This window comes from Amblyraja radiata, chromosome 29 (genome assembly GCF_010909765.2).
Source record: "Amblyraja radiata isolate CabotCenter1 chromosome 29, sAmbRad1.1.pri, whole genome shotgun sequence".
NCBI lineage: Eukaryota > Metazoa > Chordata > Chondrichthyes > Rajiformes > Rajidae > Amblyraja > Amblyraja radiata.
The window spans coordinates 27400034-27415600 of record NC_045984.1 but is presented as its reverse complement, the minus strand read 5'-3'; the positions used below and the strand labels follow the sequence as shown (position 1 = coordinate 27415600).

The following is a 15567-nucleotide window of genomic DNA, read 5'->3' as shown; positions in this document are numbered from 1 at the left end:
CGTACAGGGTAGGTACAAATTGTAAATTGTCCCTAGAGTGTAGAATAGTGTTAGTGTACGGGGATCACTGGCCGGCGCGGATTCGGTGGGCCAAAGGGTCTGTTTCCGCACTATATCTCTAAACTAAACTAAACGACTCCTGACTCGAAATGTCACCTATACATTTTCTCCAGAGATGTTGCCTGACTCACTGAGTTGCTCCAGCATTTTGTGTCTATCTCCAGAACATACGTTCTATTGTTTGACTTTCCGTTTTCTGGTCAACGTGTTAAATCCTCCCTGTCTCCAGAGATGCTGCTCTTGCTCACGCACCAGGCATGCTCTGGCATGTAGCCAGAGTCCACAGAGCATTTCAACACCAGCGGGCACAGATCCATCACAGCCCTTAAGCTCCACATGACCATCTGCCCCCGTCAGCAGTCTACTCCTTTATGTCATTTATCTAACTTCTTAAATCCAATTCTTCCACTCGCTTACGCCACTCCCTGTGAGAACAAGTTCCCCATCGACTTCAAAGAGGGAAATAGGGTGTGATATTATTTAAATCTGGCCATAAATCAGAAGTTAGTTGAGTTCATTATTGTCACGTGTGCTGAGGTATAGTGAAAAGCTTTTGTTTGTGTGCTATCCAGTCAAAGACTATACATAAATACAATCAAGCCATCCACAGTGCACAGATATAGGATAAATCGTACAACATTTAGTGCAAGATTTAACATTGAAGGCCGATTGGCCTGAAGGGAGAGGGGAGAAGATGGAGTGACCGGGGTAGGACTGGTCCCTTGATTAAGCTGGCGGCCTGGTGTAGATGGAATCAACGGAGGATGGGTTGTGTGATGGTCTGGGCTACGTCCACAACTCTCTGCAATTTCTGGAACTGTTCCCAAACCAGGCTATGATGCATCCCGATAAAATGCTAAATACAATCTTAATTTCCACTAGAGCAGCTGGCAGATATAAATTGAATGTAATAATCCTAGAATAAAAAGTTCCTGTCAGGAATGATGACCAGACAAAACATTCCTATAAAACCCATCTGTTTTAATAAGGAAATCTGAGGGTGGAATTTTGCCAGCCACACTACATCTAGTCTGCATATGATCCAGAGCAGCAGCAGAAATGCTGATTCTGCCCTCTCAAAGTTACCAGCAAGCTACTCAACTCAAGAGCAATTGGTGATAGTAAGTTTTAGCCTAGCCAATGATTCTCACGTTCCATGAATAAAACAAAAAATCCTGTTAAAATGTAAAACTTAACAATGAGTCATTGTACATGTCGCCTCCTGGTTCTGGACTGCTTTACAAGCGAAAAAGCTATTTCTATTTCCACTCAGTTCGCATACACTGGATAACACAGAGTTGTGGACGTAGCCCAGACCATCAAGGAAACCAACCTCCATCCCATTGACTGCACCTAAACTTCACATTGCCTCAGCAAGACCACCAGCATAATCAAGGACCAGTCTCACCCCGTTCACTCCCTCTTCTCCCCTCTCCCATTAGGCACGAGGTACAGAAGTTTGAAAACGCATTCCTCCAGATTTAGTGACGGTTTCTTCCCAGCTGTTATCAGACAACTGAACGGTCCTCTCATCAGCCACAGTGCGGTGCTCACCTCCCATTACCTCACTGGACACCTTTGAACTATCTTTAATCAAATTTTATCTTGCACTGAATGTCGAGGCCTTTATCAGTGCACTGTGGATGGCCTGATTCCAAACATGTTTAGTCTTTTCTTTGACTGGATAGCATGCAAAAGCTTTTCACTGTACACGCGGCAATAACAAACCAAACTAATGCACCCTTCCTAAGAGCCCCAGATGCAAAGGTTACCAATAACCACGCAGTTATCCTGCACATACTCACTGTTGAATGCCTCTGGGTGCTGCTTTGACAGTTTGTCCTTCAATGTTCTGCAGGAGGAAAAAAAACTCAAGTCATTACCTGACCCCGGACAGCACATTACTGTAGACTCTTCTGCTAATTTGTCCGGATCACATGCTGAAACATTTCACCAAAGAACATAAATGTTCCTCCTATCTGTTCGGCAATAGTGCCTGTACATTTATACAGAAACATTATGCATCAGCACCTATACTCAGCAACACAGGTAACTGAGCCACGTGTAACAGCAGCTGCTGATGCATTTCAGCAGCTCCCTATCCAACAGTAATCAGTCTGCTCCCTCCAGTGGTGAAACTAGTACAGTGAAAGAACAGTTTCAAAGCAGTGCATTTAGCAAATAAAAATACAGGAAGATTTCCACTTTTCATCTCCTAAATTTGAACTCTTGCTGGAAACATCACCCTGCCGGGGCACAATTCACGAGGGGTGTAGGGAGCAATGGCAGCTGGTGGCTAATGCAAAATTGGTATGGTGGAAGAAATCAGAGGGTGGTAGTGGATTATTCAGATAATGTGGCAAAGGACACAGCTGCTGTGGCGGAGGGGTGGGGGTGGTCGAGGCTGGGTGGGTTGAGTCCCCAGAGGGGGTTGTAAACAAAGATCAAAGAGTGGGAGTGATGAAGATGGTAGTGTTGGTGCTTGTGGGAAGGGGTTCCAGAGTTTTAGTTTTAGTTTTAGAGATACAGCACGGAAACAGGCCCTTCGGCCCACCGGGTCCGTGCCGACCAGTGATCCCTGCACATTAACACCTATGAGGGACAATTTTTCCATTTACCAAGCCAATTAACCTACAAACCTGTACATCTTTGGAATGTGGGAGGAACCCGAAGATCTCGGAGAAAACCTACGCAGGTCACGGGGAGAACGTACAAACTCTGTACAGACAGCACCCGTAATCGGGATCAAACCTGGGTCTCCGCCGCAGCATTCGCTGTAAGGCAGCAACTCTACCATGACTACCCGAAAGAAGAGGATGTGAGGAAGGTGAATAGCAGGGACTGGTGAAGCTGCGTAGTCATAAGTGTAATCGAGCCACAGAAATGGGGAAGTTAGAATGGGCAAGAGGCAAAATGGATCATATGAGGAGAATGAGTCAGCACTGAATGTTTGGTGAGACAGGCCATGAGGATTCAATCGGGGGAATAACTGGAACTGGAGAAGCGGCGATGGGGGCTGCATGGGGAATGTGAAGAGATGGGGGTTGTAGTCCACAATTACAAGGAAGTGGCAGAGAGGAACTCTACTTCCACTCTCACATTCACTGTTCCTCTTCCCGACACTGTACCTGATCCGGCGGAAGATACTGTCGAGATCCTTTTTCATCTCCACAAGAGCCCGCGTGTGGTGCAGGTATCGTTCTGTCATCTGACTCAGCCTCACACTCGATAGGTTGTTGAAGTTCAGCAACATCTCATTTGTTTTCTCAAATCGGTCCAGCCTGGGAGAAGGCAGAGCTTCAGATGAAGAGTCGTCGAGCACAGAAACAGGCCATTCAGCCCAGCTCCTCCATGCCAACCAAGATGTCCCATCTAAGCTAGTCCCCTTTCCCAAGGTTTGGTTTGCGTTGTGATTAAGCATATTGCACCACCACATTACATATAATAGAGTCATATAGCATGAGAAAGGTTCCATCGACCCGACTAGTCCATGCTGACTAAGATGCCCTATCGAAACGAGTCCTGTATGCCCGTCCTTGGCACATATCCTCCTCAAGTACCTGCCCAAATGTATTTTAAATACCTTTATTGTAAATGCCTCAACTACAACTCTTGCAGCTTGTTCCATACACCCACCACATGTGTGAAAAGGTTACTACTCAGGTTCCTATTAACATTTCCCCCTCCCACCTTAAACCAATGCTTGCTAGTTCTTGAATGTCCTACCCTGGGGAAAAAGACTATGCAATCACCATTTTTATTCCCCTCATGATTTTATATTGCTCTCTGATGATCCGTCAGCCACTTGCGCTCCAAGGAATAAAGTCCTGGCCTGCCCAATCTCTCTATTGCCTCGGCTAGTCTTGGCAACATCCTCGTAAACCTTCCCTGTAGCTTTCTCAGCTTAATAGCATCCTTTCTGTAGCAGGGTAACCAAACCTGAACACGATACTCCAAGTGTTTCTTCACTGATGTCTTATACATTTATAACATAACATTTCAGCTTCTGTACTCAATTCCATGACTGCTGAACTCCAGCATACCAAAAGCATTCTTCACCATCCTATCTTTCTGTGACCAGTAACTTTCCTACCACAGATGTCAAACTTACTGTCCTTTAGTTCCCAGGTTTATCTTTGTGCCTTTCTTTAAATAGAGACACAACATTAGCTTCCCTCCAGTCTTCCTGCACTTCACCTGCATCTAACAATGATTCATATATATTAGCCAGGTCTCCTGTAACTTCTTCTCTAGCTTTCCACAGTGTCCTTAGATATATCCGATGAGAGCCGGGAGATTTATCTGCCTTAATACGTCTTAGGATGTCCAGGATATCAACTGTAGTACAGACTGTCCTCAAGACATCTGTTAACTTTCCCCAAGTTCCTTAGTCTTCACTTCTTTCTCCACGGTAAAAATCAGAGGAGAAAATATATATTGAGGATTTTGCCCATCTCTTGCTGTTCCACACATAGAAGAACACTGACATCTGAGGGGCGCTATACTCTCTCTAGTTACCCATTTCCCCACAATAAATTCATAATATCTCTTTGGATATTATGAATATATCTTAATCTTATCTGCCAGAGCTATTTCATGCCCCCCTTTTGCAGTCTCCTGACTTCCTTCTTAACAATGCATCTCAATCCCCTATACCAGAGATACACTTGATACCAGCTGCCTATATCTCACCAATGCCTCCTTCTTTTCCCTGACCAGTGCCTCAATTTCTCATTACATCCAGGGTTCCTTCCTCTTGACTTGCCCTTCACTCTAACAGGAACATGCATATCTTGAACTCTCGCAATCTCACTTTTAAAAACTTTCCGGGTGGCCCTTTGCCCGCCATCAACCTACTCCAATCAACTTTTGCAAGCTCTTTTCGAATACTAACAAAATTGGGCTTGTCCCAATTGAGAACTTTAACTTGTGGACCAACCCTGTCCAGTAGTTCTATAAACTGTCCAAGATGAATAACACTAATAGTTAACAACTTTGACAGCAAATATTCTGCCACTGGATACCCATGAAACATGTGCTGATATGGAAGACTTGCTTTTGATGAGTTTCACTTTAAACAATTGGAATAAACAGCTTTACTTAAGCACTGGATTAAAATTAAAGGGAAGTTCCAAGGATTATGACGTGTGCCTGTCTCTGTGTCAAGGGATGGGCAGCAGAGACTGGGCAGTGCCGCCAGCAACAGTGTACTCACATATGTCTCTGTGCCTGGACAATGGCATTGACATCCTCGCGGTTCACCATGCTCAACATCCTGCTGCAGAACACGCCAGCAGCGGAGGACTCCATCCCTGTGACAGCCTGGCATGGACATAACAAACCATTATCCAGAGATCAGACGGTAGAAGCATCGTAACTCATACTACTCTCCCCCAGCAGCATAGTGGCGCAGCAGTAGAGCTGCTGCCTCACAGCGCCATAGATCTGGGATCAATCCTGACTACGGGTGACATCTGTATGGAGTTCGTTCGTTCTCCCTGTGAGTGCTTACGTTTCCTCCGGGGGCTCGTGTTTCGTCCCACATTCCAAAGACATGCAGGTTTGTACTTTAATTGTGTAGGGTAGAACTAGAGTATGGGTAACTGCTGGTCGGCAGACTCGGTGGACCGAAGGGCCTGTTTCCACGCTATATCTGTACAATCCATATCTACATAAGACATTGGAGCAATATTGGCCCATTGAGTCTGCTCCGCCATTTGTTTATGCTGATCTATATTTCCTTATCAACCACATTCTTCAGACCAGTCCCCATCGGCAACATGCCTCAGTGCTATAAAGTCACTGATATGTAGACATCAACACTGCACCCGTATAACAGGTAGATCTGCACCCAGCTGCAATATACTCAGTGTTACACAATGACAGACCTGTCTTCACCAGTACCGTGTACTAGTACAATACAGCAGGAGTCCAGCACGAACCAATACTGATCCCCAACATTCCTCAGTAAGCCACAGGGATTGATTTGTTATACAGTACTATGTTAGACCTATACCCATTTGCAGTGTACAGTGTCAGACTAGCATCCATCAGAACTATATCCTGCTTTCGTGCCAGGCATATTCCTACAGGACAGCACTGAGATGTTACACAGCAACAACCTTGTACCCATCATAATTATTCCCCAATATTAACCAGTGACACTCACACCACTACCATACAAGACCTGTACCATTTCAGGTCTGTAACCCAGTGTTGCAAATTGATTGACCTGGCTCTACAGTACTTTGGCAGGGTAATGTCCATAAATGTCCATAACCACAAGAGTTATAATCTGTCCCCACTGTACTGTAACTTGATGTTATTCAGCAAATTCTGCACCCATCAATGCTACACTAAAACGTCCTACAGTAATAGACCTGTTCCATCATCATGGTACCCCAGTATCATAGACTACAGTGCTAACAAGCAAAACTGTGCCCAGATGTATAAGACCTATCTAGTTCAAGTTAAAGTAAGTTTACTGTCATGCATAGTATGATATGATTTGACTGGATAGCATGCAACAAAAGCGTTTTGTTGTACTTCGGCACACATGACATTGACAATAATAAACCAATACCACTTCTTATGGCACAGATGCGCCTCTTTGACCGTTTGGTCACCATCTTCTCCCAGCAGAGCTATGCCTACAGTCTCATGCCTTTCATATAATCTTTCTGTAGCACTGCAGCTTATTCTCTATCTGTCCCATGCCCATTCATTTCTCTTTGACCATGACCAAGAAATTGCACTTGCTGGAATCTGGAGCTGCAGGAGAGGAACTTAATAATCAGGACTGATTACGACCCAATACATCAACTATCTCTTTGCTTCCACAGATAGTGCCACTGAGTTCCTCCAGCAGCTTTTATTTTGTTCCAATTTCCCTTTGATTCTTTTGCCACTTGCCTAGGCTAGAGGATTGTTTTTTTTTTTACAGTAGTCAATAACCTACCAGCACACCATTAGGATGTGGAAGGCTACTGGAGCTTCGAATGCAAACCCATACAGTCACAGGAAGAATGTGCACAGACAACACAAAATCAGGATCGATCCTGCATCCCTCGAGCAACAAAGCCAAAGTGATAAATGCTGCACCACCATTGTGCCCCGCCGTAATATAATAACAGATATGCACCCACTGATGCCGCACCTACAGGTAATGCAGACAGACTGTCATCAATTATTACTTAATCCCAATGTTATATACCGAGTCAGAACACCCCCTTGCTCCATCAGTACTGTATTCTAATGCCTCAGTGCCACTCAATGACAAAAATGTCCCCAAAGGTATTGCACTGCAGTGTTTTACATATCTGTCCCATGTTATACAGTGAGACTTTTCCACCTGTATTGTACCCCAGTGTTACACCGCAACAGACCTGTACCCATCAGTACTGTACACCAGCTATACAGCGACAGACATGCCCCACCACTACTGTATCCGTAATGCAGTGACAGACCTGTCCCCATCAGTTATACACCCTCATGTTATACAGACAGGCCTGTCACCACCAATACTGTACTTCCGTGTTCTTCAGCAGAGCTGAGCCCACCAGTACTGTACTCCAAGTTCATAGAGCAGGAGGCCTGACCCACCCACACTGTGTCCCAGCATTCAGTCACCCCTACACCTGCCCATACTATGTCCTGGTGTTGTCACCCGTACACTTACCCACACTGTGTCCAGTGTTGTCACCCCTACACGTACCCACACTGTGTCCAGTGTTGTCACCCCTACACGTACCCACACTGTGTCCAGTGTTGTCACCCCTACACTTAGACTTACCCACACTCTGCCCAGAGTTGGGCACCTCGATGCTCCCGCCGGCCTCTACGATCTTCCAGCTGAAGCAGGATCTCTGCCACTTACTCCACCCCCGATGACTCACCGGTCGGGCCGGCGGCTCCCGGCCCGCGATGCGGCGGCTGCCAGTGGGCGCTGCCCCCGCTGCCCTCCCTCGGGCCTAGCGCCTCGGCCCAGCCCGGCCCCTCCACAGCGTCACCCTGGAAACGGGAACGCGCGTGCGCGCCGTTGGCCCCGCCCCCCCGGCCCGGGGTCCCCCGGGCGCGACTGCGCGGGGTCTCCATGGCAACGGGGCGGGGAAGGCCCGCCCGCGATGAACGGATGGACGCCTCGCTGGACAATGGAAGACAAGGTCTCTCACTATTCATAGAGTCATAGAGTGATACAATGTGGAAACATGCCCACACCGGCCAACATGTCCCAGCTACACTAGTCCCACCTGCCCGCGTTTAGTCCAGATCCCTCCAAATTATATGCACAATATACATTGTGTATGCAAGCAGAGAATTTCACTGTGCCTAGTCACATGTGACAATAAAGTATTCCTATTCCTATTCCTAGCCTGTCCTATCCATGCGTAAGAAAGAACTGCAGAATCTGGTTTAAACCGAAGATAGACACAAAAAGCTGGAGTAACTCAGCGGGACTGGTAGCATCTCAGGAGAGAAGGAATGGGTGGCATTTCGGGTCGAGACCCTTCTGCAGACTGAGAGTCGAAACGTTACCCATTCCTTCTCTCCAAGAGATGCTGCCTGTCCCACTGAGTTACTCCAGCTTTTAGTGTCTATCTTCTGTCCTATCCATGTACCTGTCTACATGTTTCTTGAATGTTGGGATAGTCCCTGCCTCAACTACCTCTGGCAGCTCGTTCCATACACCCATCACCCTTTGTGTGAAAAAGATACTCCTCAGATTCCTATTAAATCTTTTCCCCGAAGATAGACACAAAATGCTGGAGTGACTCAGCGGGACAGGCAGCGTCTCTGGAGAGAAGGAATGGGTGACGTTTAGGAATGAGACCCCTTTGCCATAAAACCTATATCCTCTAGTCTTTGATTCACCTACTCTGGGAAAGAGACTCTGTGCATCTACCCGATCTATTCCTCTCATGATCTTATACACCTCTTTATAAGATCACCCCTCATCCTCCTGAGCGCCAAGGAATAGAGTCCTAGCCTACTCAATCTCTGCCTAAAGATCAGACCCTCTAGTCCTGGCAACATCCTCATAAAAGATCTCTCACTATTTAGCCACTTTGTGTCTTTCCATGGTAAACTAGCATCTTCAGTTCTTTATTTCAACATAATGAACCAGTGACTTGTGTTTGAATCGCATCAAGTTACCTGGGGATTTTTAATTTAACTCATTAGACTGGAATTAACACCCGACATTTGTGGTGTTGACAGTGTTTACAGAGTACCATGTTTACATATTCTGTTGTGCTGCTGCAAGTAAGAATTTCACTGTTCTGTCTGGGACATGTGATAATAAAACACTCTCGGCAGTGTGAAGAAGGGTCTCGACCCGAAACATCACCATTCCTTTTTCTCCAGTGATGCTGGGTGACCCACTGAGTTACTCCAGCTGTTTGTGTCTATCTTCGGTTTAAACCAGCATCTGCAGTTCCTTCCGACACTCTTGACTAAAAGCTTGTAGAGATCTCAGCGGTGGGAAGAACTTGGACTTTGGGCACCTACGATGATCCCAGGCATTGATTTCTGTATAGACTAAAAGCTGGAGTAACCCAGGCATCATCTCTGGAAAAAAGTAATACATTAGACTTTTCCTCAGACTGAGAGTCAGGGGAAAGAGAAACGAGAGATTCAATTCAATTCAATTCAATTCAACTTTAATGTCATTGCACAAATACTGAGTATGGGTACAACGAAATGCAGTTTTGCGTCAGTCCGTAGTAGTAGTGCATATAGAAATTAAAAAAAAAGAAGATACAGAATAATCAAAAATACAGAATAATTAAACAATGGGGATGGAGGGACCGGAGAAATCTATCGGCGGGACTCCGAGTTCAGCAATGTGATGGTATAATTGTAGAAGCTGTTCCTCATCCTGTTGGTACGAGACCTGAGGCTCCTGTACCGTCTCCCTGATGGGAGGAGGGCAAACAGTCCATGGTTGGGGTGGGAGGGGTCTTTAATGATCTTCCCAGCCCGTCTCAGACACCGTTTTCAGTGGAGGGCATCCATGGCAGGGAGCGGGGCACCGATGATGTGCTGCGCGGTTTTCACCACCCGTTGTAGTGCCTTCCTGTCCGCAACAGTGCAGCTGTGATAGCGAGAGATATGGAACAAATTTGGTGGCAAAACCAGGAAGGCAGATTATTGTCTAAATGGTGTCAAGTTGGGAAAAGGGGAATTACAACGGGATCTGGGGGTCCTTGTTCATCAGTCACTGAAAGTAAGCATGCAGGTGCAGCAGTCAGTGAAGAAAGCGAATGGCATGTTGGCCTTCATAACAAGAGGAGTTGAGTATAGGAGCAAAGAGGTCCTTCTGCAGTTGTACAGGGCCCTAGTGCGACCACACCTGGAGTATTGTGTGCAGTTTTGGTCTCGAAATTTGAGGAAGGACATTCTTGCTATTGAGGGAGTGCAGCGTAGGTTCTCAAGGTTAATTCCCGGGATGGTAGGACTGTCATTTGTTGATAGAATGGAGCAGCTCGGCTTGTATACTCTGGAATTTAGAAGGATGAGAGGGTATCTTATTGAAACATATAAGATTATTATGGGTTTGGACACGCTAGAGGCAGGAAACATGTTCCCGATGTTGGGGGAGTCCAGAACCAGGGGTCTAGTTTAAGAATAAGGGGTAAGCCATTTAGAACGGAGATGAGGAAATACTTTTTCACGCAGAGAGTTGTGAGTCTGTGGAATTCTATGCCTCAGAGGGTGGTGGAGGAAGGTTCTCTGGATGCTTTCATGAGAGAGTTAGATAGAGCTCTTAAAGATAGCGTAGCCAAGGGATATGATGATAAGGCAGGAATGGGATACTGATTGTGGATGATCAGCCATGATCACATTGAATGGTGGTGCTGGCTAGAAGGGCCGAATGGCCTACTCCTGCACGTATTGTCTATTGTCTATAAATTAATGAAAGATATGCAAAAAGCTACGATGATCAAGGATGTTTGGAGCCCACAATGGTCCATTGTTGATAGATACAAAGTGCTGGAGTATCTCGGCGGGACAGGCAGCATCTCTGGAGAACATGGATAGGTGAGACTCTTCCTCAGACTGAGAGTCAGGGGTAAGGGAAACAAGAGATATAGACGGTGATATAGAACAAATTAATGAAAGATAGGCAAAAAAGTAACGATGATCAAGGAAATGTGTAGGGAGGAACTGCAGATGCTGGTTTACACTGAAGATAGACACAAAATGCTGGAGTATCTTAGCGAGACAGACAGCATCTCTGGAGAGTAGGAAACGCAGTCTGAAGAAGAACCTGGACCTGAAACATCACCCAATCTTTCTCTCCAGAGATGCTGCCTGTCCCGCTGAGTTACTCCAGCATTTTGAGTCTTATCAAGCTCAAGGAAAGGTGGAATGTCAGATAAGGATTTTAAGTTGTACTTGAGTTGGCTTAATTGTGTTCATATGAAGTTTTATCTGATTTGATTGGATAGCATACAAAACAAAGCTTTTACAGTATCTCGGTACACGTGACAATAATAGACGAAAGCTAAGACTAACTTGAGATTTATGCTCTGGATGAGTCTGTATTCAGTGTATCGATGAAAAAAGACGAGGTTGCAGCCCCTGTTAGAATAGTTTAAGGCGGCTTCTCCTCAGGTTCTGGTTGCACTCCAGCCATATGCATATCCTTGGGTGGGTTAATGAAGGAACTTCTCAATGTGTGCAAAACAAAGAACTTCATTATATCTCTTGACTATTGATTACATTGGCAAACATTCTGTGAGCTGAAGAATTTCTTGTAGAAGACTTCCCTCAAACTAACGGCAGAGATTTCATGACATTCCACCTGCCTCTCATTGGGAGAATGATGGACAGTAAGAAATTTGGAGGGCATTGCTTTGCATGCAGTAGGGTTGCTGCCTGATAAACACAGTGAATTTGGCCGTCTCCTGAAACTACTGAGTCTTGGACAACAACAGCAGAAGTGTCAGTGCAACACTCAACACAACCACCAGGTCTTTACAATGGTTCCAGGCAACATTTTCCATCTAAACTAACTCCAGAGACCTTTGTGTTATAAGCAGCTTTACTTGTGTGCTGTCTTACTGTATTGGTCTTTAGCCTTGCTCAGAACATAAAGTACTGGAGTAACTCAGCAAGTCAGGCAGCGTCCCAGGAAGGTGAGCATTGCCCGGTCCATCATAGGTACTGACCTCCCCACTGTTGAAGAAATCTATAGGAGAGGCTGTATCAAAAAGGCAGCCAGCATCATCAAGAACCCATATCACTCTGGCCATGTTCTCATTTCACTCCTGCTATCTGGAAGAAGGTAAAACATTCTAAAAACTGTGACATCCAGGTTCAGGAATAACTTTTTCCCAAAACCGTCAGGCTATTGAACACTACAAATTCCAACTAAACCCCAAACTATTTTGGTTGCACCAGGTACTTTGAGCTTTGTTTTATTTTGCACTATGTTGGGTTTTTTATTAATTGAACTTTTAAACTAAATTATTTTATCCAATGAGAATGTTATTGTTCCGATTTGGTACATATGACAATTAAACATTCTTTCTCTCATCTCTGGAGAACATGTATAGGTGACATTTTGGTTCAGGATCCTACGACAGACTCTGTATAAAGGTCCTGATCCAAAACGTCACATATCAATGTCCTCCAGAGATGCTGCCTGACCCATTGAGTTACTCAAGCACTTTGTGTTCAACGCAAGATTCCAGCATCTGCTGTTGCTTGTGTCTACATTAGCCTTACATGCCCTGCACATGCCCAGTTGTGTGTAGAATGGACCATGGCTTTGTATAATTAAACAATGGTTGATTCTGCCCTTAATAAATAGGGACCATATACAGTATAACCAGTAGAATTAAATATTTGCAACTTAGAGCAAAAACCATTTGGCTCATTATATCTTTGCAAGTTCATTTTCAGTCATCCCATTGTCCTGCTCATCCTCCTTATAGCCCAACATTAATCGCATTGATATTCCAGTCACCAGCTTGGTTACCACTCCTCCTTCAATCATGTGAGCAAAGTTTGCAGGCTTCTTCCCACTCTTACACAAATAAACAACTGCAGATCTTGTATGCTCCCTGCTTTTCCCCTACGCTCTATTTTATCTCTATGTCCCTCAATTTGTCCCTTTTACCATGCCATGACCCCATATTGCTCCTTATCTCCCTTCTTTGATCCTGCTTTCACCCACTTGCACTATCATGGTCCCTTTTCCAGCTCCTCTCCCCCTTTCTCTTCATCAATCCCAGTAATCCATTCTATCCACATCCCCTGTGCTTTAAATTGTACTCCAATTGGGTCCCAAACCGAAACATTGCCTGTCCATTGCCTCCAGAGATGCTTTCTGACCCGCTGAGTTTCACCGGCACTATTATGTTGCACTCAAGATTCCAACATCTGCAAATCTTTCTATATATGAGGTCTGTGCCTCGGCTTTTCCCTGTGGTAAAATATTGAATACTCCAACAATGAGAAGGCTTTTCCCTTACATCTCTCAGAATTATATATAATTCTGTTATAACACCGTTAAAAGGCCACCAGCAGAATCAAGTATGAGTTGCACCCCAGCCACTCCCTCTTCTCCCCTCTCCCATCGGTCAAACGCACACCTCTAGATTCAGGGACAGTTTCTTCCCAGCTGTGATCAGGCTACTGAACCATCTTAACACCAACTAGAGAGCAATCTTGAACTACTATCTACCTCATTGGAGACCCTCGGACTATCTTTGATCAGAATTTATTAGCTTTATCTTGCATCATCGTCATCATTGAAAACATTAGCGACGCAGTGGTGTTGGTTTCCGATGGGCAGATGCACCACACATCTCTGTCCTCCATGCAGCTGGTAAGCTCCTCTTTTGTCTCTACACATGCGACTTCCATCAACGTCTTCAGCATCGTCTTGACTGGCCGTCCTGGGTCACGTCTTCCATGGGTGGGTTCCCACAGCACAACCTAGTTTGCGGGCATTTCTGGGTGGCGGTGGCAGTGACCAGCTAGCCTCATCCTTCTCAACCTGATCTTCTCGGTCAGAGATGGATTCTACCCATAGAGCAGGGCGTTGGTGATGTGGTCCCTCCAACTGTCATTTTGAACTTTTCTGAGCATTCTGGTGTAGGTACCATCGAGAGACTTGGACAGTGTTCGAGTGAGAGTCCATGCTTCACACCCGTACAATAATATAGTCTCTACAGTTGCATGGAAGAATCTCAGTTTGAGACCCTTAGACATCCGAGACGTCCAGATTTTCCCCGTGTTATTGAGGTCTTTCCATGCGAGCGCTTTCCGGACCTTGATGTCATAACTCCGAGCTCTGCATCCTCGCTCCCAGGTACTTGAAGTCCTCCACTTTCTTGAGCGATGCACGGCTACTGGAATTGAGAGGCTCATGGTCACCAACGTTGTACGCCATGAACTCCCGTCTTCTTGGCACTGACGTTAACTAAACGTTATTCATGTTATTCCCTTTATCATGTATCTGTACACTGTGGATGGCTCAATTGTAATCATGTATTGTCTTTCCGCTGACTGGAGTAGCACGCGACAAAAGCTTTTCACTGTACTTTAACTCCCAAACTAAACTCATAACCCATATAACACTGTGTCTCGGGAAGTGCTGTCCATTTTCTGGCCTTTCCCAAGTCTCTGCCACTTGCCGGCCAGAAGAGGGAGCTTGTTGAACACCGAGAAAAACAGATGGAAAGTTGGAACAAAAGATTAAAGGAAAGCTAGCTGGCTAAGACTCAAGCCGCATCCTGTTCGGATTTCCACACACAGCTAGGACAGTACATGACCAATGGGTGAGCCGCCAGGAACTAGTTCTCTCTGCTGATCATGTGATATATTAGTTAATTAAATCCAGATTCCCCTTTTCTGTGCATGCACTGACCCAATTCCAAAAATGACACAAAGTGCTGGAGTAACTCAGCGAGTCAAGTAGCATCTTTGGACAACATGGATAGGTGACGTTTCAGGTCGGGACCCTTAGAGTCATAGAGCGGGCAAACAGGCCCTTCGGCCCGACTTGCCCACACTGACCAACATGTCCCATCTACACCAGTCCCACCCGCCTGTGTTTGACCCATATCCCTCTGAACCTGTTTAAGAAGGAACTGCAGATGCTGGAAAATCGAAGGTAGACAAAAGTGCTGGAGAAACTCAGCGGTTGCAGCAGCATCTATGGAGCGAAGGAAATAGGCAACGTTTCGGGCTTAAACCCTTCTTCAGTCTGAAGAAGGGGTTCGGCATGAAATGTTGTCTATTTCCTTCGCTCCATAGATGCTGATGCACCCGCTGAGTTTCTCCAGCACTTTTGTCATCCCTCTGAACTTGCCCTATCCATGTCTAAATGTTTCTTAAACGTTGCGATAGTACCTGCCTCAACTACCTGCTCTGGCAGCTAGTTCCACACACTCACCACTCTTTGAATGAAAAAGTTTGAATGAACCTCTGGTTCCAATTAAATGTTTCCCCACTCACCTTAAACCTATGTCCTCTGTCCGTCTTCAGAATGAT

At 45.5% G+C, this 15567-nt stretch overlaps 1 protein-coding gene across 3 annotated transcripts in view; it reads right to left on the bottom strand.

Moving 5' to 3' along the window:
- Nucleotides 1-8072, bottom strand: part of kxd1 (KxDL motif containing 1) — a 9084-nt gene extending 1012 nt beyond the window's left edge. The window contains exons 1-5 of one of the 3 annotated variants that reach the window (XM_033047011.1): nt 7852-8072; nt 7663-7684; nt 5276-5382; nt 3189-3341; nt 1866-1912 (exon numbers count right to left, since the gene is read on the bottom strand). In XM_033047011.1, coding sequence (XP_032902902.1) covers nt 1866-1912; nt 3189-3341; nt 5276-5370 — 295 coding nt within the window. In that variant the 5' untranslated portion in view covers nt 5371-5382; nt 7663-7684; nt 7852-8072. Of the gene's footprint in view, nt 1-1865; nt 1913-3188; nt 3342-5275; nt 5383-7662; nt 7685-7810; nt 7830-7851 lie in introns of those variants that run through there. The other 2 variants (XM_033047013.1, XM_033047012.1) reach the window with 2 other exon arrangements.
- Nucleotides 8073-15567: the final 7495 nt, after the last annotated feature.